The sequence below is a fragment of the Gavialis gangeticus genome, unplaced genomic scaffold (genome assembly GCF_001723915.1).
Source record: "Gavialis gangeticus isolate Ggan-Ray unplaced genomic scaffold, GavGan_comp1, whole genome shotgun sequence".
Classification (NCBI taxonomy): domain Eukaryota; kingdom Metazoa; phylum Chordata; order Crocodylia; family Gavialidae; genus Gavialis; species Gavialis gangeticus.
This window is the reverse complement of record NW_017729026.1, coordinates 38,969,044-38,993,522: the sequence shown is the minus strand read 5'-3', so window position 1 is coordinate 38,993,522 and position 24,479 is coordinate 38,969,044. Positions and strand designations below refer to the sequence as shown.

The 24,479-nt window shown below is 37.3% G+C and overlaps 1 protein-coding gene across 1 annotated transcript in view; it reads right to left on the bottom strand.

The window, feature by feature from the left end:
• ASCC3 (activating signal cointegrator 1 complex subunit 3) overlaps positions 1–24,479 on the bottom strand; it is a 684,038-nt gene that overhangs the window by 289,637 nt on the left and 369,922 nt on the right. Inside the window, exon 14 of the mRNA XM_019520164.1 lies at positions 15,887–16,021. Within this exon, the coding sequence (XP_019375709.1) occupies positions 15,887–16,021 (135 nt within the window). The remainder of the gene's footprint in view (positions 1–15,886; positions 16,022–24,479) is intronic.

The window sequence follows — 24,479 nt, the reverse complement described above, 5'->3', positions numbered from 1 at the left end:
CCCCCCCCCCCCCCTTTTCCTTCCCCCCCCCCTCCCCCCCCCCCCCAACAGATTTACCAGCCAGATCCTGCTCTCCAAGCTGCTGGGCTGGCCGGGTGCATGCTGCAGCTGTGCATATACACGGCTTTTACTGGCTACTTTATTGGCCACATCAGCCAAAAAAAGCCAATTGCCGACAATGTCCATTTTCATTTTATCAATGCTGATACAATATGGACTAATGTATCAGTGCACCTCTAGTATTAAGTATTAAGTTTACAAATGAGAACTGCCACCTCCTAAATGCCAGTACATTCTCACCAAAAAGGATATATAAAATCTGGGAACTGATAGGTCCTTCATGATCATCTGACAACTTTATGGAAATCAATCTATTTTTATCATATTGGATGATAAAGTGATCACTAATCTACTTAAGGACTAAGTGAAGGTAAGAACATCCCAAGCCATTGAATGTTTTGTAGTTAAGTTCTGGACTCTGGATATATTATGAATAAATAGAAAGACGAATATGTTCACTTAGTGTTTCCTGATTATTGCGAGTACTACTGTGTATTGTACCTATTTCAGACTTTTATGGCATTTAACTTTGAACTGAAGTGGTCTAACTTAGAAAATATAAGAGCAGTGATCATAATATCTAGGTTCTCACGTGAAAGGAGATGGTATGGTGTCATTTACATTCTAATGTAAAATGTAATAACTTAATAATGCACAATATTAAGGAAATGATAGACATAATTTCATTTAATTCACTGAATGTCTTACCTCTATCTTTATGACATGTTGCTATGTAGTTTGGAACACTGGTTACTCAAACTGAACTGCTTCCTTTAATAAATCAATTCCGTATTTATGGGATTAAGTAAAATAAACTTTGTGAACTGTGTATATAGGTTCCCAATGGTAGTTGCATGAAATTTAGCTTGTGTATTTAATATTAAGTTAAATATTAAATAAGTCATGTGATAAAGTAAGACTTTCTAGATATGAAGAATTAAAAAAAATAAAACTCCCAGTATGTGGATAAATATTATGCACAGCTCATTGAGAAACATGAAAAAGTTGCATAAAAGTTTTTTTAAATGTAACTACAGCCATTTAATAATGTCTATGTAGTATTATTATATTAGTTATAATGTTGGTTGACAAGTAAGTCTAAAGTATTGAGGCACTTCTATTAAAAAAACAAAGGCAATTTGTTGTTGTTGCTTTTAACTTTATTAATATACCTAAGTCTTTTCCTATTTAAAATAGATCTCCTGAAAATCTAAAAACTCACTGTACAGTGCTGAAAACCCTGACAGTATTAGATTCATTAAAACAGTAGGGATATTCTCTACAGAATTTTTTTTTCTCCCAAGCATGTATTGGTAGGACTACTTCACATTATACTCTTTTTGCCTGGCCTCTCAACTTTATTATAGTATAATGTGTCCTGTAAAAAAAATAAAAAATAAAAATTAAAAGTCTCTATCCCATCCCATTTTGAGAGAGAGAGGGGAAAAAAATAACTCTAAAACATTTTTAGTAATACAAAAGAAAATTGTTGCAATTATAAAACAGATAAGGAACTTCAAATATTCAATGTATATTTGACATTTAATACAGCCTAATGTATTTGAATAAAATTCCTCGTTTTATTTTTATAGTTTTTTAATAACATATCAAATATTGGACATATTATTAATAAAACAAAAATAAAATGAGGATTTGCTTTGAAATAATTAAATGTCAAGCAAATGATTATATATCAAATATTTGATGAATGTTCTCTAAAAATTCATTTTCTAATTTAAAAAAAAACATTTGGGAGATAATTAAGAGGATTAGTGGGATTCCTTTCAAGTTTTAAAGGTGTGTAAAAGATACAATACTAAAACTGTTCTTTTTCTAGTTTCTCTGATACCCTTCAGAAGGTTTCACCTATGGCTGTTATATCTGGACAGGAAGTTGAGTGATTTGTATATCGTTTCAGGCACATGCTGGATGACTGAAAAAGAACTGAAGAACTAAGATGTCTTTCAAATCAAACTGGATTAAAAAACAAAAAAACAACCAAATATATTCCCATTACCTCTCTATCCCCCTATCCTTTCTTCTGCATTGTTTCATTAACAAGCTGAATCTGCCATATTTAATTACAGGAAAGAATGGATATTTTGATAATAGTACTAAAAAACATTGTTTTGTTCAAAAATATTAAAAAAATTAAATGTATAAATATTTTTGGCAGGAAAATGGCAAATGAGGCTCTGATGGCATCAGAAGGGGCTTAGATTCGTTGTATCAAGTCAGTAATAAGCACATGTGAATGTCAATGGATTAGACAGCTTAAAATAAGTATTTTAAATTACTATAACAACAAAGCACTACCTTCTTGCAATATGGACATGGATAGATTCCTGTATTCAGACAGGGTCCTTCTAACTCCTCCTTCTCATCCCAATAAGGATCTATCACACCCCTAGGCAAAATGTTCTAATTATTCAGTTATGCTGATAAAAAGCCCCCACCTTTTTTCTTTACATCTGTCAATCTTTAGTTCCTACCCTGCTATACTTTTGTCTGCTAGATTAAAGAGCTCTCTACTATTAGTGTAGGCACTGACAGGCTATGAGGAAGTCACCTCTTCTTTTCACCTTACATAAACTCAGTAGTCTGACAGCAAAATCCAAATTGATCTCTAGGGTGTGTCCAACAAGTGGGAATGTGCATTTCCCTGGGGAGAAACAGCAGTGCCACAACGTGTGCCACTGCTACTTATCCCTGGGGAACACGCATGCCACACGTGCTCTGGTGTGCTGTGTGTTGATCCAGTTGGAGTAGTGGAGGCTGAGGCCAGCAACCGTGCTGGCCCCAGCAGGCTTACCTGGGGTCCTGGGAGTCTCCAGGAGCTGCAGCACGTGTGTCAAAAGTGTCATTCAGAGAACCTGGTTGCTACCCAATAGGATATACTAAGCACAGGGGTCTATCTGAACTCCATCTGTAGAGCCGTAACCACCTGACTTACAGCTGCACATTAGATTATTTCAACCGCTGAGATCCAGTGTGGAGTCCTCTTTTGTAGACAACAGTCTAATTTCCCATCCTACTAAAAAGCATCTCATCTGTAAATGTTACTGTACTGCCTAACTAAGGAAGGGAATTGTGCTATATGAACAGCCACATTTTTGTAGCAGACTGTTGGTTAGCATGCTCACCCTGTAGCCTTGTGTTCCAGCCCTCCTCACCTTAAAGAGATTCAAATCCATACTACTGAACACGTTCTAGAACCAGTGGGTGATTACAGTTGTTCTCTGCAACCAGTCTATGTTTTACATGGTTTACTTTAAGCCACATAAACAAACTGGGAGCAATGAATGTAGCCATTCTCCAGACCTGACAGCCACATTGGGAACCTGATGTAAGAGTAACTCAGGGTCAGGACAGGGATGGGTGGGATTGGGAAAGGGGGCTGGCAGATCTGTGGGTGGGGTTGGTGGGTCTGGGGGGGAGGGGGTTCCCAGTTGGTTGACGATTCAGAGGGCTAAAAATAGCTTAGTCAGGGTATGGGCGTGGGGGGGAAGAGTATAGCACGGCCCCAGGGCTGGGACAAACAGATGGGCTTTCCCAGCCTCAGGGCTGCACTGCAAACATGTGCAGATGTTCAGGAGATCAGGTTAAGCTGATCTTGATCTAAGCTTGTGTACCTCCTGCGGTGAAGTAAATTCGATGGGGCATGTCATTTTTGGGTGACTTAAGCCTTATGAATGCCTGCATGATTGGGCATTTAGATCAACCAAACCCTGGTTAAGTTGATCTAAATAGCATCTGTACATACCCTAAGTCTCTGACTACCATCATTACTTCATCCAGCTGTGTTTTGAATGAAAATTGTGCTTTGTACTGTGGATGTACATTAAGAGTGATCAACAGGACCCTCAGCAGACTTCTCGATCACAGGAGACTTCTTGAAGTTAGATTCCTAGGTGCATGGACTAAGAAGCTTCTCTCCGTGCACAGTAGTTTAAATTTCAGTACCTACATTTTGGATCTTGGCAATGCAAAATGTAGATGCTAATAATTTTGTAGCTACTGGAAATAATTTTGCAGCTACAGGGGTGTTGTCAATAACTTTTAATAATTTATGTGCCTGTATTTCACTTAAAATTATGTTTAGACACCTTGCCTAGGGACAGGAATAAACCATAAACAGTCTGAATACAGACCTACACATAAACCAGTATAGGTGATTGGAAACTGCTTCAAATCTGTAACACAACAGAAGTTCAGTGCACATAAACTGCTTTCAAAATGGCGAAAACCAGTTTAAGATAAACCCGGATGGATGTAGCATCAGACTTAACTGATTTAGGTTAAATCGGTGTATTGAACTTCTGTCCCAGATCCCCTCCAGATTTTAAGTTAACTCAGTCCCCTAGCATCCCAGATGGCTTTGCACCTCCCCTGCAAAACCCCCACCCCCATAGGTTGGGTAGACTGGCCTTGGCCCAAGCTGTTTACTCCAGCTGGGCAGGTAGGTGAACTATAGCACCTCACAGTTTCTGGTCTGGAATCAAAAGTAAATGTCTATTCACTTGCTTATTGGTTCAACTTACACAGCCGCTTAGACTAACTTGCAAAGACTGAATCTATTCAGTCTTGGGCATTTTGACTGTCTATACTCAGCCCTTGTGCACCCGTCTGGATCCAACTCCAAGACTCTTGAGCTATTCACTGTAGGGTATATTTGCCAATCTATATATAGTTTCTATATAACCTTGAACTTGATCAATGTGATTTTGTAGCACTGACCCATCCCTGTAATAACTTCCAGTTGCAGCAATATGCATCTCATCTGCAAATGTAACCATTAATAATTTTATTTTTATTTCAGATCACTGATCAATATATTGAATAGTACTGGGTCAAAAACACACATATATGCAACTTCATTAGAATCTCTTATCATTGGATAAGTCTTCATTTACACTACCTTTTAAGATCTATCCCTTAGCCATTTTAATTCACTACATGTGTGTTACATTGATTTTGCACAGTGTACAATAGTCAGAGTCCTTATGGGAGTATATTAAGTTAATTGCCTTTGTCAAACAAGCCTGTAATCTTATAAAAAATTATAAATTTGATTGACAAGATTTTCTTTCAGATAACTCTTTTGATGGGCTACAAATATTGCTGGAATATTGTTATTGACAAATGTACATTTTAGCTTCTCTGAAAGCGGAGGGGAACTGTCACTCAAGAATGCACATGGGATATTACAATATAACTTTAACTGTATGATCTTGTCCTGATAAAAATTAGCTAAACCAACCTTTGACCCTGACTGAGGAGGGTTAAATTTGGAGTGTTTTAGCTACACTTGCATTCCTGAAGAGTCATTCCTATATAACAGTTCCATCACAACAACTTCCACCAGTACCATTTGATATCACTACATTTCTTACATCTGTCTATACACTTAAGTTCTTTACTAATGTCATGTATGCCAGTATAAGCATGATTCAATATGGACTTAGCTTTACACAGCAGAGAGTTATTTTGATAATGTAAAATAAACGCATATAACCAAGGGGTTTCCAAATTATGTCACAGTGTGAGATGCATTTAACAGCGTGTCTGCTGAACCACTTTTTGCCTTATTCCTGGTCATGTGGAATACCTCAATAGTTCTATTCAGTACTGTGTCAAACAGTTAGTGTTTGTACATAATAAAGTCACATTAACAAAACAGAATCATAGAAAATTAGGGGCGGAAGGAACCTCAGAAAATCATCTAGTCCATCTCCAACTAAATCATCCCACCCAAGGCTTTGTCTACTTGGGTCCTAAAAACCTCCAAGGATGGAGATTCCACAACCTCTCTGGGTAACCTGTTTCAATGCTCTACCAACGTCCTCATAAGAAAGTTCTTTTTAATATCTAACCTGAACTTTGCTTGCTGCAACTTTACACCACTGTTCCTTGTTGTGTCATTTGCCACCACTGAGAGCAGTCTAGCTCCATCCTCTTTGGAAATACCCTTCAGTTATTGATGGCTGCTGTTAAATCCCCTCTGTCTTCTCTTTTCCAAACTAAATAAGCCCAGTTTCCTCAGTCTCTCCTCAGAAGTCATATGCCTCAGCCCCCTCATCATTTCCCTTGCCCTCTGCTGAATTCTCTCTGATTTGTCCACATCCATTTCTTTAGTGAGGGGCCCAAAACTGGACACAGTACTCAATATGTGGCCTCTTCAGTGCTGAATAAAGGGGAATAATCAGTTCTCTTGATCTCCTAGCAATGCTCGTATAAATGCAGCCCACTATGCTATTTGCCTTCTTCACAACAAGGGCACACTGTTGGCTAATATTCAGTTTATTGCCCACTGTAGTACTCAGGTATTTTCTGCAGAGCAAGTGCTTAGCCAGTCAGTCCCCAGCCTGTACAAGCCTGCAGCACTGTTCCATCTGAAGAGGAGGACTTTGCACTTTTCCTTACTGAACCTCATGAGATTTCTTTTAGTTTAATCCTCCAATTTGTCAAGGTCTCTCCGAATCCTACCCTACCCCCTGGCCTATCTACTACTCTACCCAGCTGGGTGTCATCTGCAAATTTGCTGAGGGTGTACTCCATCCCATGTTGCAGATTGTTGATGAAGATATTGAAAAAACCCAGCTCCAGGACTGACCCCTGGGACACTCCACTTGATACCAGCTGCCAATTAGACATCAAGCCATTGATTACTACCCTTTGAGACTGATGCAATAAATGCTTTGTCCTCTTTGAAAAGAAAAGGTAATCTAAGAAACTCTGTTTATTATTCTATTCCATATCTCATGGCTACTCCCCATCTACTTCTGTTGCTCTGTTTCTCCTTGCATGCTTCCTTACTATTAGGTCCCTTCCTTCTCATGTAGCCCTTTGCTTTTCCCTGCCTTATTTCTTTGTATCAGTCCCTTCTGTTTTGGAGATTTCAATTTCTGGTTTCCTGGGAACATCATTTCCCTAAGGCAGATATTGCTTCCCATCTTTTTCCTATGTTTTGCTTCTAATGGAAACAGATAAACTGTCACTCCTAGTTGCTTCAAACTGCTTTTATAGCCTCTCTTCCTCTTTCTTTTTGTTCTTTATTTGATACAAAGGTGTGGCCTACCTTTGGATGCAGTCAGAATCAAGGAAGTGGAAGCAGTGCCTTGTGGCAGTCTCTCTTTGCCATCTACCAGTTGGATAAACATTGACTTAAAATGCTTACAATTGAAGGTTAGATTACTTAGGAGCACAAGATTGGACTAGAATACACTTCCTGAGGTCACCAAGTCCAATTCCATGCTATTACAGACAATAACATATAAACCTAACAACATCAAACTTCATCTTAAATCTATATCAGCTCATACTAGACTCCTGCTTGAGAACCTCACTGTTGTTGCTCTTCTAATTTAAGCCTAATGTTATCCATAGCCAGTTTATATTCTTTTGCTCTTTTGCCAATATTGACCTTTTGTTTCAGTAGGTCTTTTCTCTCCCAGGTGTTGTATCCCATTATAAACTTACTGAGAGCAGGCACTCTCTCAGTTATTGTCTTGTTAGAATAAAGCATCCATGGTTTTAGAGTATCCCCATCAGACAGCCATTCAATTGCCCTACCAATTCTTTTCTGTACCTGCTTCGGTTTGAATTTTTCCCTCAACATGGGTAACCAGAACTGTGTCCATTGTTCCAAAGGACATACTAGGGTGTTCTGTATTTCTCTGTTTCTGGCCTAATAAATCTGCATTTTTAATGACAATTCCACTAATGGCTCAGAGCCATCCTGTGACTGACTAATAAACTCTCCCTCCTTCTGTTTCCTTCCAGCTGAAAAGGTGCCAGCTTATAGCAGAAATTCTTATTATGGTTTCTGTGTACAAGGTGCTGCACTTTCTCTGTTAAATTCTCATTTGTATAATTTCACTTTACAGGGTATAAAAGTGATACTGGCTCCAAGGAAGCCCAATTTCCTTTGACTCAAAGGGGACAATAACTCTGAGGCAGAGGTCTCAGTGGGAAGATGGCATCAATAACAATATTTTTCCTTTCACACAACTGCATCTACTGGTAAGGATGTCCCAGACATTGATGCAGTGCAATGTTTTCTCTATCTTCATCCCCCTCTCCTTGAGAGTCCAATTCAACCTTCACATGTAGCTGAGAACGAATAGCCGATGGAGACCAATTTAAAGGCAAAGGGGGGCAAGTAACCTGATAGCACTGAATCTTTTTAAAATCTAGAAATATTATTAGGCTCTTTGGACAATACAATCATTTTTTATTGTGTGGTACAGTATCTTGTTCTGTGTAGTACAATGGCTGGGGCTAGTGGGTACTACTAAAGTATCTATGAGTTTTCATAGAAATGCATGTTACAGAAATAGCTAATCATATAATTTCTTATAAAGCACAAACAGCTAAAATAAATGCCATTACTTTGTGGCAATGTGAACAATAGCATATGAAGTCACAATGATAGAATGAGAAATGTGATTTTTTTAAGTTATTATTGTAATCAGACAGTTCTATCATATTTTTAAAAGATATTTACCACTAAAAGGAAGGAAAGAAAATTTTGAGTGTACCCTAGCAGTTTTAACCAGTTATCTTTTGATGAGTTATCACCAAAAATTTTCACGTATGTATAAAGTTTAGCAACATTTTAACCATAATCACTGTTCAAAATAGTACAGGTTGTTAACATGGTATGTTGTTTTATAATTACTGATGTTTGCTGATGCAGTTTAATTTGCTGCCTTCACTGGGAAATGTTATCTGTATCACAAACTTTGGAGTACACATAAAAATAAATACTTGGTTTAAAAATATATAGTTTGACACGCCCGTTTCATTATACACATGCATGCTTTGATGAATTTTTTTGCTGCTGATTACAAGGTTCTTTTCATTATGGAATAAACAATAGATTGCCTTATATTTTAAATACTTATAGGATTAATGCTGAATATTTATCAGCTGTCAAAAACAAGGACAATCTGTAATTTTCACAGTAACTAGAAGAGAAATCATGTAGGTCCAATGGTTAAGCGAATGCTAAAAGATGACAGAAAGGTAGTAGAAAAGGTCTCTGGGTAAAATATTCTACCTATTGAAGTAAATAGAAGTTTTTCTATTAACTTCAAGAACAGGATTTCAACCTGTATTTTTATTTTGTATATCATACTCAACTACTAAACTATCTAAGCATATGCTTAGTGGTATCTTAATATGAAAACGCTTAACTGTATTTGATTAAGATATGGTGTATTTTTTGCACAGTAATGTTAAAAGCATACACTTGTAGATATGTTATGATGACAACTTCCTGACTATTAAGCAATAACCATACCATAGGCAGAACTGATACTTGCAAAAAACTCAATGGACTGTAAAACTACTGAAATTTGTTTAAAACTGTGCTGGCCATTTCCTTTTGCACCATATTACCCTTACTTCTTTCTTCTTTTATTTCCTCACACATATTCCTCATTCTTACTTCTTCTTGTAATACCACCATATTCAGATCCTGCTAAATACAGAATTACCTCTCTTTATCCTTTCTTTGAACACTTCATTTCATCCCCCTCTTATTTCCTGGGCTTTTCAATATGCTGTATTTTCTATCCATACTTCTTGCTTATTTCAAGGATTCTATGTCCCTCAGTTTCCTTCCGTATTTTCACTCTGCCATTAACCCTTTTATCTTCTCATGCCAACATCTGCCACACCTTCCTCATACACTCAGGTTTGTAATTTAAGGTGCATCAGGGCATCTTTGCACCCAGGGCAGCAGCTATACCTGCAGCTGTGTCGGTTGCAGTGGTGATCATGATGGCATAGTGACCTGCTGCCTGAAATTCCCTTGTAAGATATATTAGTCAAGCTTCCATAGTTGCACCATTCACATTACTCCTAAATCACCCTGTAAAATCACCTAACAAGAAAAGGGATGTGTTTATAGTTTTAGCTAAAGAAAGAGATCAAGAAACAACAACAACCCTTCACATTATACATATATAACGTACTATCGTCACTATGAGATATGTTCAGATTCCATAATGAAAACACCAGACAGGTTTCATATTAATGTTTATATGCTTAACTTGAGTATCAACACATTTCTTTTTCTTCTGTATTTCTTTCATGTTATATCACCATTAATGGTTCAATAATGTTTAAACCAGTGATTCACAACCTGGGTGCTGCAGGACCCTATACTGCCTTAATATACTTTCAAGGGTGTGGCAGGATGCCATGCAATGTTAGCACTGTTAGGAGTAAAAACATAAATCACAAGATAAACCTGGAGATTTCAAATAGGAATCCATAGTGTTAAAACAGTCTGACCTGTTGTTGTTTGAGTTCTCTGCAATGGAAGAATTACTCTATTTTTCCATGGTCAAAACACTAGTGAAAATTAAGAGCTGGCATTTTCTGAGGGGTGCCATTGGTCTAATCAGGGGTATTTTGAGTCTAATAAGGTTGAGAACTGCTGGTTTAAGCCCTGTTTGTACTGAAGTCACTTCTGAAAATGGGATACAGGCATTTGTGAAAAGTTCTCCTATCACCTTATTAAGGAGCCCACAGAATAAGAAAAGAAGGTGGAAAAATAGTTCTAATATTTTTGAAAGAAGCTAGACTTTAGAGAATACATATAGAGAATATAATGACACATCCAAGATTTACTGAATGAAAAATGACACAGTGCGTTGAAATGTATTAATTCTTGGCTTGGGAAACAAACCCTCTTTTAGCAAAGAGAGAAAGGCAAACATGCCTAGGTTTCACTCTGATACTTTCCCAACTTTTGTTTCAGATCTAAAAACAATAGAGGCAGCAATTCCAAGAAGATGGAGGCAATGAGCTGAAACAACAAAATACCTAAAAATTTGCATTAAATTTACATTTTATTCTCATAAAACTAGGTTAAAATGTGCATTACTTTTGTTCATCTACTAATAAAAACTAATATGCATAAATAGAGAGAACAGTTAATGCAGAAATGCACTTGAATCTAGGACAGCGTAAAATGTGCAAACTAATTTCATTATTAGCCACAGACATCATAAGGTTTGTGAACATTTTATGAAACCATTTATCAAATTACATTATGTTTTATAAAATTAATTATATACATGCTTTGCTTTCTGCTCTACAGTGAATGCTACACATAAGCAAAAGTATAACACTTAAAACATCACATTTTTCAAATATTTTTATATTTATAACCTGGAAGCATACAAACTCCAGCCTACGTTCACATTAGGTAACTGCTTTTCTTACATGAAGTCAATTGGAATATTCATAGGATTATTTATATGAGCAATGGTTGCAGAGTGAGCCATTACACATCTTTAGTTGGAAGAGAAACTACTGGGTATACATACAAATTCCTATATTAACACCTTTACATATTTTAAATTTAAACATAGTTCTTTTTATCTTAAAAAACAAAACAAAGCAACTTCTCAACCTTTAATAGTAAAATCTTTGCTTACTATGCTACATACTGCAAATCTGATTAGCATTTTTCACAGTAGGTAATACCATCTAAAATAAGAAACCCATCTGATATTGTTAGATATTTTACATTATTCTACACGTTTAGACACAACGCATCACAATCTATATTCATTAGAGTTTTAAAATGAAATCCTGAATGCAAATATTCAGCCATACTTCCAAAAATGATTAATAATATCTTTAATACAATGACTAGACTTCCTATGGTGACAGCTTTTTTACACACTTCAAAGAATTTCTAGTCCTGCAGAATCAAATTTATTGAGCACCAAAATAAATTAGTTTAAAGCTTTTTTCTTTTTTCTTTAGAAAATGTTGGTATCTAGTTTAGCTTAGTTTTCCGAGAATCTGAGGTAATATAATGAAAACCATAGTTTCATGCTATATTACGGTACATAAAATGAATCTTCACAATAACATCTATATTTCAGTGATATTTTCTACTGTACAGTTCTCATAAACTTTCAGAGTATACAGTAAAGAAATAATTTTCCCTACTACAACAACACAGTGATTAAAGTCAATTAAATCAAAAGTTCTTATGAAACTTAATAGAAGGATTTACTCAATTTTAAATTATTATGAAGAAATCTTTGCTTTATTAGAAAAAACTAGAGAACTTAGGTATGAACACTTCCAACTAAATCTTTTAAAACAAAGTCAGTTTATCTGAAATCATTTTTTCAGATAAAAATTTGGTGCTGTAGTCCTCAAACCAAATTCCAATACAGAATATATGCTTGGATTCAGTCCAAACAAATGCATATATTACAAAATAGAGAAACAGCAGGGAAATTTGATATTACTAATTACTTCAGTGTCACCCTCATATTTTACTAGAATGGGCCCTTCAAAAACAGAAAATGCTATATTTTAGATACAGCAGCTATTTGGACCTAATGAGCATTCAGATATGCTTTTATCTAAATATTTTTATCCACTAGTGTTAATTTATGCCTTTGAGGTCACCTTAACCTGCCCAAATCCAAGCAACCCCATCTGCACAATGACATATTTCAAATGTACTTAAAAAATCTTCTAGTTCCTAAATTTTCCTGTTCTAATCACTAAAGTATGGAGAGAGCTGATAGGCTCATTTCACCTAAATCAATACAATAAAGGCAAATAAGCTGAACATATGGTAATAATTTCCATGGAACAACATGCTAGTGAATAAGGTTTGCAAGATATTCTCAATCAAATTTATTACACAGGCCAGTGACAGATGTTAAAAAGAAGGTACAATGGGATCTGATGTGCGTGATCCCAACAATTGTGCCTCCTGCCATGACACGTACCGTCCCATCATGTCATGTTGTTGGTGCTGGAAGAGCCTGGGATCATGCTCCTGGGCTCCCCCTGCACCAGCAACTTTTGCTCCTGTGGCTGGGAACCCTGACAATGTTCAAAGCTCCCAACCACAGAAGAGGACTCTACATTCCCATGACTGGGAACTCTATCAATTGACTGGACTCTCAGCTGGGGGAGTTACAGAGAGGTACCCCAGGGAATTTCTCCGTAAGTGGAGAAGCTGGGGTTCCCCACTCAGCCAGACCCATCCACCATGATTACAGGTGAATCTGGCTGAGCTGAGAAAAAGTCCTTCTCTGCTCAGCCAGACCTAATCCACAGTCATCACAAGGGCTGGATTTGGGTGAGTGGAAAAAGTGGAGAGATCACATCAGGCAGTCAGCAAACAGCCAGGCATCTCCTCCACACCTCCACTAGGGATCCCAGTTTACAGAGCAGGTAGGGGGCTTTGTTTTACTGCTCTAGTCCCCTCTCGCACAGGTCTAGGACAGGAGAGAAATAGTGGGGCTAAGCTCCTAGCCCTGTTTCCCACACCAGCCAGTCTAGGGAAGAGGTAGGAAACACTGCCTACTAGATTAGATTGGGAAGGGAGTGTACAAATGTTTATTCTTGCAAAAGAGTTTTTCTTGCTAAGGAGATCATGGAAAATCTTTTTCCTGGAAAGGGCATGTTTCCCCTGGGAGAAATTGAATGAACACTTGTATACTTGTCATTTCTACTAGAAGAATGGCAATTTTCCCAGTCAAATGTAACACCTGTACACAGCGGAAGGTAAACTGAACCAAAATGAGTTTTCTAACCAAACTCAGTAATTTCAAGTTCATCTACTGCTACTATGAATTTGTAATTTTTATGGTTACCATACACCTCTGTAGATCCATGAATGCAGATACATATACAGGCCCTACTTCTATAAGAACAGTAACTTTTGATTATATTACAGTTTAGACACCAGCCTTAGACTAACAAAAAACAGTATTCAGGGTTTAAAGAGTGTCAAGGTCTGTGTAATACCTTTCATTTTTAATAAGTGAAACATAATGCATAATCATTGCACTGTTCTCCCTTTAACTACACTGATGAACCACAATCTAGTGACTAAGTTTAAAAAAAATAAGTGGTCTTTGTAACATATAGTACATATCTGCATCAGAAAACAGTTCCACTTCAATAATATTCCTGTACTGATGATAGACTATAATGGGCTATTTATAATATTTTTTTATAATAAACACATTATCCAACATAACCTTTTTTAGCTTTTATTAAAGCTTGTAAAATGTACCTTAAGCTAAAAAAATACTAATTATCTATTTACTGGAACACAAATGCTGAAAAAAATTAAACATTAACGGAGTTAAGGGCAACTTTTTAAAACAAACAAACGAATAATGATACAATCTGGACTAAACTGCAATAATCACCAAGACTGGTAAAAGAAAATGATGATGCATTTGCTGTCTTTAATTTTAAAAAGTACAATTAGCATAGGATAAATAGCCCCAGGACAATTTCACACAAAATAGAGTGAAACTCTTTAAGATAAAGATTATTCTAAAAGCATTTGTAATTCTTACAATGTATATCCATAAATATCCTTTGAAAACTATATTGGACAAACAAGGTGGATGTATAACTGCTATTGTATAGAAAACAAGGATCTGTTAAATTAAGCACAGGCTCAGGTTCATCCCTGCCTGGCCATTCCCCTTGCTCCTCTACAAGGAGGTGAGCACTGTAATACATCAGTTGGTTTTGAAATAGAATGCTGCTCAGTTCACAGAGGTTATGGAGAGATGCCTTAAGTCTCTTGAGAATGACTGGCTTATAGTGCACTTTTATGGTACTGACATGTGCTCTGTGAATTGCAAATGGAGCAATACCCATCTACAGTAAAGCCTGCTGAGCTGAATCCTAGAAACCAAATCTATCCAAGCTATTTCTGTAGCTAGAAATGTCCAATTCTTAGAACTCACAGGTGAAAGTAAGACACAATGGAATAAAGTTTAAGTGATAGGCTCCAAATTAACTAAATACTGAGAAGAGTTAATCTTACCATGCCCATTTTCTATACCAGGCATTTAATTAGATCTAATGCTAATTAAGGCTCCATCACATAACCAGTAATCAGAACTTTGTTAATATCTGAGTGCTCTAACTTTCTTCCCCATGGGGCACCTGAAAAGGGTTAAGGAATATGAGGGGGGTTCTTGTTTGCAGATCTGCCGTACAGGCAGAAGGTCAATCAGCTAAAACCTCAAATACCAGATTTCTGGACCTTTGAGCTTCACTCACAACCAGGCTCTTGCTGAAGTTGTGATAGCCATATCTTCCTTCAGAGAGAGGGTGAAGTGCTGTCCTGCCCTACCTTTATCATTTTTAAATGCTGGACTTCAGAATCACAGTCATGATCTCAACTATGTCTTAATGATGCTCTGAAGAATTAAAACAACCACAACCCCCTATGTTAATTTGTCTCAATAAGAGAAATCTCTTTTTCAATGACAACAAAATGACCCAGAGTGTTCTTAAAACATAGCTCACTCTCTACAACTACAACAAAGGATGCTTGGTCAATTTAAAATGCAAAATAATGAAGCAGCATGGGAAAAAAATTAAATCACCATGGTGAAAAGGGAAATAGGCATGGGAGCCAGCTATCACCCTCCCCTAACTATGTAATGATACAAATCTCCCAAAAGAAGCTAGGAGGCTGGGGTATTCCAGCACAAGCAATCCTTTTCTCTTCAGAAAGCAGCACATCTCCTTTCTTGAGGGATTCTTGTGCATGATGAGATATGGGAAAAAGGCAATTTCCAGATACTCCTCCCACCTCCACCAACCTTCATATATGCACTTCCTTCCAAAGTGCAACTCACTTCAGTCCAGTCAAATGTCTTTCCATCCCTCCTGGCAGAGGGAGGAAAACAGTGTACCTCAACAACTGCGCTGTGCCTCAAGAGACGTCATTTTCCAGGTAGATAAAAGCCCAGACATTTGGAACTTGAAGCAAGATAATTAAAAATAAGCCACTTACTTGTTTTTCAGCTTGCCCATAATCAGGTCCTTGTGTTGGCAAGAAGTGGCAAATATGTCCATTATTTTTTGCTTTCTCACGAAGAGCCATAGCAGTTCGTACAGTGGCATTTCTAGCATGAACAAACACCATCACCTTAAGATAGAAAGAAAGATGCTTGTTGAGAAAGTACAAAATGCTCAATAAAATTACGAAATTCCCTGCAAGGAAAAGAAGGTGATAATGCTAAAACAAATAGCATTTCCTTTCTTATTACTGAGTACTCTAACAAGATTAGAAATGTTTCACTTGTGTATATTTCTGCAAAGCAATCATTCTTTATGACTCTGAAAAATTACCAAATATTTTCAAACATAAATAAAGTTTCTGTTTGAGTAACAACTGAAACAGAGCAGAGATTTCTCTAGGAGTTCAAGAGGGAAATGTTATAAAGCAAAAGAATGGGGAAATCAGGGACACAGCTCAAAAGGAGAAGTGGGTGCTTAACATTGCCTGCACCTTTGCAAATCCCTCCCTCAGGACTTTTGTAACAAATATTTTAAGTTTTCTAGTTTCTGAAACAAATCCTGCTTCTTGCTTAGGCTGTTTTCTATCACACAAAATGCTCTATATGCAACAACTGGATACTTGAGCAGCTCCCTGATATAAAGGAATTTCCAGGGACCAACAACAGGCTTCACACACCCCTCAAATATGGAGTGGGGTGTGTTGCTACAAGAAAACAGGGTAGCCAAATGTGTATAAGGTCATCTACTGCCAAAACATCTCCTTGGAAGCTCCTGTTATTGTTTCTAGATACTGTGCAGTATATTCCTCAAGTACTTTTAAAAATAAAGTTGCAATATTAATGGCAATTTCCTTAACAATTTCAAGAGACAAATGGACACACAAAACCTGCATTCATATAAGAATGATTATGAGATTTTCCATCAGGACATTCTAAATTAAGAGAGCTATGCAAAACTGAGGTGTGTATATTCAATTACTTTGTAAAAGAAAATGATTTAAACAGACAAGGACAACAAATACAATTATTATACCACAAAGGAACTATGTATTTTCTTTAAACTTAAATAAAATGTGCTCACAAGCTATATTGCTACATGTATGTTGTGTGATTCCTACTGCAATGTACAAGGCAGGAGACGATTTTGTCTTATTGGTAAGAAGAATCATGGATATCTTAAGATGCCCCTTCTATTCTGGTTTGGGTGGAAGGAGAGAAGAGAAAAAGCACCAGAACCAGAGATACATAAGCACTGGCAATTTACCCAGGGCCCCAAATCAGAAGCCCAAGCCCTCTTACACCTGGGATAAGAACAGGGCTGAATGCTATAACCTGCCATGTTGGCAACCTTTTATTTTCTTTTTTGGGGTTAGAAAGGAATTTTTTTTGCTCACACTGGTTTTTTTCCCATTAGGCAGGTCAAGGGTCTAGTTGGATCAATAACTAGATAAGAAGGGTTCAAGCTGCTGCAATTTAGTAGATGGCAGCTGGCCAGTACAGGTACTTGTTCAACAGGGGACATGACTTCCATGATAAATTGGAGTTGGAAGTACATGTCTAGCCATCAAATGGTAGCATAACCTGAACTCTACAATTTATTTCCAGGTAGAGATTCCTTAAAAATTAATGGAATTGCAGCCTACTTAAACTCTACCCTTACATCTTACCTTGTTTGGTTTTCCTGTATGGCAAAGACAATTTCCTGCATAAACTAACTGGAAAGCCAAAGTGAAAAATACCTAATAATGTCAGGGATATTCAACATGCCTGCCAAAATGGGAAACTCTTGAGTTCCATATGTAGCAAATGACCAGATTTGTGAAAATATTCTGTTGAAAGAATCGAAGCACATTGAAAAAAGTTAAATGGGAGGGAGGACACGAACTGCTATTTAGTCACTTCCCTAAAATAACGAAAAATGTAAACAAGGATAAATAAGCTAAAGCTTATGAAGCATTTGTACTAAAACAATGGAAAACAGAGAAGCTTCTTTCATCCCCCCACTCCCCCCCATGCCATTTGTTTGGAGTGCTGCATACATAAGACTTCAATAAATGGAGATCTAATACATTTTCCCTTGTACGTATAAAGGGAATATACCTTCATGCTAGCCCAAGAAGATAGTGGAGACTGTACCTGGTATCCAGGGAGGTGAAATCCCATTCTTTTGAACAACGTTGGTAGTTTAAACAATTGTTTGGATTAGTGCATGAATTTCCAGACAAGAACTAGTTTACCTTGAGCCTTTGAGAAAAACTTTCAGCACTGGCCTTAGGACCAAACTTCAATACATTAGCAATTTATTTAAAAGAAAGTAGCATTAAAGATTTATTCTACACTAGAAAAGCACTTGATGTTTTACTGAGCAAGTTCAATATACAGCCTTTGCTCAAAGGGTTTACAATTTAAGAACAGAAAAATGAAGTCAGATGATTGAATAGATTAAGTCTGCTACCAAAAAGGTGATATATTTTTTTGATTACCCCAGTAATTAATACATGATTCATGATGACAATTATTCAGTAAGTGTTTAAATACAGTTATAGCACACTTCCAAAATAACCCTTTATAACATTATGGATCATGCAACAGTGGGTTCTCAATGACTAGAACATTCTCAAATGTCATCATGGATGGTAGCTTCTCCGTACGTGGATTGGTGTGCCTACCACTCTGCTGGCAGGCATTGTCCTCTTATGAACCCTTTGGTCAGTCCACACAATAGTTGATAACACAAACCATAACCGTTGATGCAAACAAACAAGCAAGCAAAGGTGAAAAACATTTTGCCTCTCTCCAGAAGGTAGGAGTGGGCCTTTTAACTCTGGTCCTTCCTAGAAGCAAGCCCATCTTGGTTTCAGTGTGCCTCTTGGCCACAACTGCTCCTTCCCCAGATCCAGCTGCTTGCTTTCTTTCTCTTCAGGCTTTTAACTGCTAGCTAATCACCCACAGCTGGGCTCCTAACCCAGGGATGTCTTAAAAGGCCAGACTTCCCTGTTAAAATCCCAATTTCTCATAATTTACGTGGCACAGAATGAATTTTAAATCTTTAAAATCTCCCAAATCCATGAGAGAGAAAGCACATGGGAGCATAGTTCATGTCTCCTAAATTTTAATCAATTATTTCAGTAAGAATTTCTGATTTATCGTCCTGTAATTTACTGACTAGAACTAAGACAAAGAAACAACAACAACAACTCAAAAAGCAGCAATACCATTGTATTAAAGTAAATCATAGGGTTTCTTTTTGGTAAGCTCTATTGTATTAGAGGCTTGTGTGTCAAAGACTTCACTGTGAAAATACCACAAGGTTTTGAACATGCAAACCATACTTAATTTTATGGTTTATTAATTTATTTCCTTACTGAATTGAGTTATATGAATATTTCAATCTGCACTGTAAACCACCCAGGTTCATCTGACAAAAGTAAACTTAAAGCTGAGAAAACAGTGCAGATATGAGTAGGTACCAGGCAGTAAGCCATAACAAGAACTCTGGATTCTAGCCAGGTAATCTGGAAAACTTTTAAATTAGGAAAAAAGGGTAAAAATGTTTGACACTTAGGCTGTTTGCTTTAAAAAATGTCACAGATGCTTTAGCTATTTTTTGTTTTATGATTTAACCACCAAATACATTTGCTCACTGGTTTTACACGCTATTTAATCTGTTTTAGACTCAATTTTCATGTTCAGTCTTGCAGTAATTTTGGAATCACCTGCCTCTACTTCAAAACCAAGAAGATTAGGTCCTGCATGACATTTATGTAGCTTAAGTATTAAGTTGAAGTGTATTAAAATAAATATATTTCTGCATATTTTGGTAAGATATTGACAAATATGCAGTTGGTTCTTTTGACCTTTAGTGAACTCATAATCAAGAACAACTGAAGTGTTTTCTTACTTTTTGTCTAAAACTGCTACAAGGTATGTGACACGAATGGAAAAAGAAATAGACAAAGCTACAGTAATAAATCTTTAGAAGGTGGAAAGGAAGTAATAAAAACCCACATAGATAACGATGCCAAAAATGTGTAAGCAAGCATAAATTTAAATCCAATAAAGCTCTTAATTAACTAGGATCTGCCATTTCTGCTTGTTTTAATAAAATAAGAAGAGAGCGGGGCACATTAGGTAACATAATAGTGCCAAAATATATTTTTAAGTTTTATACGTTTGCATAAATAAAAGCAGCAACATCAGAAACCAGTTCAGGCCAGGGACAGGTGTTCATTTCAGCCCGCTAGCTGGAGAGCAATACAGGACTGCTTTCCAGTCAGGGGCCACTAGCGGGTTGCTCCTTGGGTCAAGCCTGCCTTTAGGGGAACCCACTGATTGATAGTCTATTCTCTCCCCTTCCAGATACCCCCAGAAAGTTTCCAGCTTTGGAAGAAAGCCCTTCAGTCCCACCAATCAGCTGAGGCCATTATCCCAGGAGGGTTCCTGCCAAAGAAGAAAAGCACCTGCTCTGTGCACTTCCCCAGTGCTATATAAATGGTTTTTCTTCAGGCACAGATGTAATTTTTGGACTCAGCTATAATAATAAGCAACTGACAAGTAAAGTGCACTGCAGGAGAAGGAATCTGGCCAGCTGTATCCCCCCCCCCAAAAAAATCCTTTGAAAAGACTTTTTAAAATTATTTTATCTAAAGAATTTATATATTTCATTCATTTAGCAAAATCATTTATCCTTCATGGAACTTGAAACCCCTTCTCTATTACTTTTTTAGTAATGTTTAGTTGATGACAAAATAAATAAATAAGACTTTGAAGATTAGTAGTCTGTAGCACATCAGTTTAAACTGAAGAAATTACTTTGAAAAACTAGACTCTCTATCCTCAAGGACAAGCAAAATCAATGACTGGCTCAGGCCTCCTTTTGGTCAGAGTAGGCTGTCCTGTTAATAATAATAACAAAAACAACAACAATAATAATAATAAACCAGGACCTGCCAGAGTTAAACAGAAGTGGAAGCCATTATAATGTATCTTGGGAAAAGGGCACTGATCAAGTCAGTCCCATCAACACTTAAATTTAGCGGGGAGTATAGTGTAACAACATATATACAGCAACTTAAAACTAGTTAGGGACACAGAATAGTCTATGATGAAAGAAAATTAAAACTATTTGTTTAAAAAGTAGCAAATGTCAAAATACCAGCCATCAGCAACAATGCCATGTGGAGGAGCGTTTGTAATATGACATGGCAACTGATGGCAATCAAATAAATGCAACATGATCTAATGTTCATGCAATTGTCTACTACTGTGATCTCCCTAAAAACACTAGATGGGCAAAGAAACAAAGGAGTATACACAAGAAAGAAATTCTCCTACAACCAAAACACTTGAAAATGGCTCTCAACCTGGTCTATTCCAAGACAGCTTTGAGATTAGAAGAAAAAGACCTAAGAACATCTTTTCAGGTCTGAGCCCTACCCCAGGAGGCTGCTGTGAAGCTACTCTTAACAGATGCATCCTCTACCCTTACTTCCACTGTGTAGAAAGGAATGCAATGGGCCAGATCCACAGGGGACCCCTAGAGCTGCAAGTTTCTTCCCCTTGTGCTGCCAGTTCCCCAAGGAACAGTGTAAGGTTGACCCAAGACAGCTCCTTATTTCAGCATCATAGATCTTCTGCTCCAACCTGGACTCTGCAGAAGGAATCTCTACCAGCTAAGTGGCCCCCACTTTTGGGTTATAAAAGAAGAAATTATAGGTCCTTCTCTTCATGGAGAAGGTCAGCCTAATATCACCTGCCCAGAAGTCACTCCTTCTATAGGCAACCAGTAAGGAGATAAACAACAAAAGGTTTTATTATAAAAACATAGCAAGCATAAGAAAGCAATAATCGTATATTGAGATACATAGATTCATAGATTGCAAAGCCGGAAGGGACCTTGGAAGATCATTGGGTCCAACCCCCTGCACCAAGTAGGAAAGATAACTGGGGGTCAGGTGACCCCAGCAAGGTGACTGTCTAGTCTCCTCTTGAAGGCTTCCAGGGTAGGTGATTGTGCCACCTCTGGAGGGAGCTTATTCCACAGTCTGGACACCCTGACTATGATGTAGCTTCTCCTAATGTTGAGCCTGAAACAGTCTTCCAGGAGTTTGTGGCCATTACTCCTGGTGTTCCCCAAGGGTGCCCTGGTGAACTCCCCAGATGTAGCAGTAAGCTGCTGCCAAGTTCCCTCTCAGCCTTCTCTTTTTCAGGCTGAAGAGTCCCAGATCCCTCAGCCTTTCCTCGTATGACTTGCCATGTAAGACTCTGATCATACGGATGGCTCTTCCTTGGACTCTCTCAAGCTTGTCCATGTCCTTGTTAAAGTGTGGTGCCCAGAACTGGATGCAGTACTCCAGCTGCGGTCTCACCAGTGCTGAGTAGAGCAGAAGAAACACCTCCTTGGTTTTGCTGGAGATTCATCGATTGATGCACACCAGAGTATTATTTGCCCTACTGGCTACAGCATCACACTGCCAGCCCATATTCGTACTGTGGCCTATTATTACCCCCAGGTCCCTTTCATTTGTGGTGCTAGTCAGTCTGGTGCTGCCAAGCCTGTAGGTGTGTTGAGGGTCGCTCATCCTGAGGTGAAGCACTTGACATTTGTTGACGCTGAACTTAATCAGATTCGGATCCACCCAACTTGCTAGCCTGTCTAGGTCTGCCTGTATCTGTAGCCTATCCTCAAGCTTGACCACACTTCCACATAACTTGGTGTCGTCTGCAAACTTGGCTAGCTCATACAGATAAAACAAATGAAAATAGCAGAACACTGACCCACTCTTACCCTACTCTTTAAATTCAAAGATGCAGCCCTCAGTTACCTTCAAAACCTTTCTAAACCAAGAATGAATTTATACTGCATCATTCAATTTTTCATTATTTCACTGACTTCAGAAGAGTTGCACTGATATAAAATCAGGATACCAAAATAAACACAATAAAGGGCTTTTAGACTCATTCCACCACACAGCTACCGTTATCTCAATTTAATTACTACCAATGTAGAATCTGGTCCTGGATTCCATGTGTTTGAAATCTTTCAAAATATAACAGCATAAAGACAAAGAGAACACAGCATTTCTGGCATTGTAGCACTACCTAAACTCATCCAGAAGTCATTATTTCCAAAAAATGAAGGGGACAGAAAATCTTTAGTTGCGCCACTGTTTTCCAAGGACCATTCTTCCACACACAGCAAACATGTTCCAAAAATGGAAAGGAACTTCCAGTTTCTCCTAACAAGCATTTTGAGTAGTTTCATTCTGGCTTTCTATATTTATAATGGATCCTTTTGTAATATTTTTTTGGACATTAAAACTGTGGTCATTAAACATCAATTCCAGCCCACTAAAAATGACCATATGGATTTATTTCATAATTAAGCATCCTGGCAAAGGTTTCTGGAAGCCCTAGGAAGGCCTGCCTTTCTAGAAAATGTCCCTTTAATTTTTCTGTGATCTTATTTCCTATGGTGCTCTAGTTATTCCTGATGCTCCTTATGGGCAGTACTTTAATGTCTACATTTCATAAGCAGAGAGAGGTAGTTATTATTAACTACGTTAGTCTGAAGGCAGGCAGTACCTTCACAGAATCTAATGAAGTTAGCCACTGCTTTTGAAAGCTTCTGCTATGCATCTCTGATTTAGTTTGTCTATAAGGTCTAAATCTACCATGACCTCTACATTTTATGAGCAAATGTGTATGTTTTCCTGCAGATCAGGTACAGATATGCTAAATCCTAGATTTCAGCTATTCCATTAAAAAACAAATGTATTTTTACATTTTAAATCAACTTTTTTACTATTAACTCCTACTTTTACTATTAACTATATTAACTCCTCTACTCCATCTGAAGTAAATTTAAAGAAGCTTGATTAAAACTTACTCAACATTTTTTGTATTTTTTGAAATTTCATCTTAAATAGTAAATCATTTACTTTATATTAATTGGAAAGAAATGCCAACTATTTACAAGGAAATATTACAAAAGTGATAGTTCTGCATTTTGAAAAGGTACAGAAGCCAAGTTCCACATGTTCATTACATTTCAGTAATATATAATATTCTTATAGCTATTAATCAACTTTTTTCACATACCACTTCAGATTATCAACTAGGGTGTCAAATATTTTCCCTGCTGAAATACTTTAATGCTACATAACAGACATGTTATCTTAATATTTATGCGCTACACAACAGTTGTGTTGTTTATTAGGTAACATCCAAGATTTTATGACATTTTAATCTAGACATCTGCTATTTTTTAAAGGGTCTCATTTCTGACATACTTATTCTTGTATCTGAACTTTCAAGGTAAGAGAGAGTTAGGAAAAATATTCTTGTAAAACCCTGCTACTGTTTTCTTCCTGATTTGTGATTTTCCTTTAAATAAACACAGATGTACTTAGGAAAAAATGGTTAACAAAAAGAATCTGTTTTACCACCTACGGCCATGTCCACACGAACGTGGATGTTTGGTTCCCAGGTGACAAGAAGCAGTGGCACACCTTGTGCCGCTGTGAGTTGTCCTTGGGGAACGTCTGTGCCACATGCCCACTGGTGCATGGCAGGTTACCCTGGGTG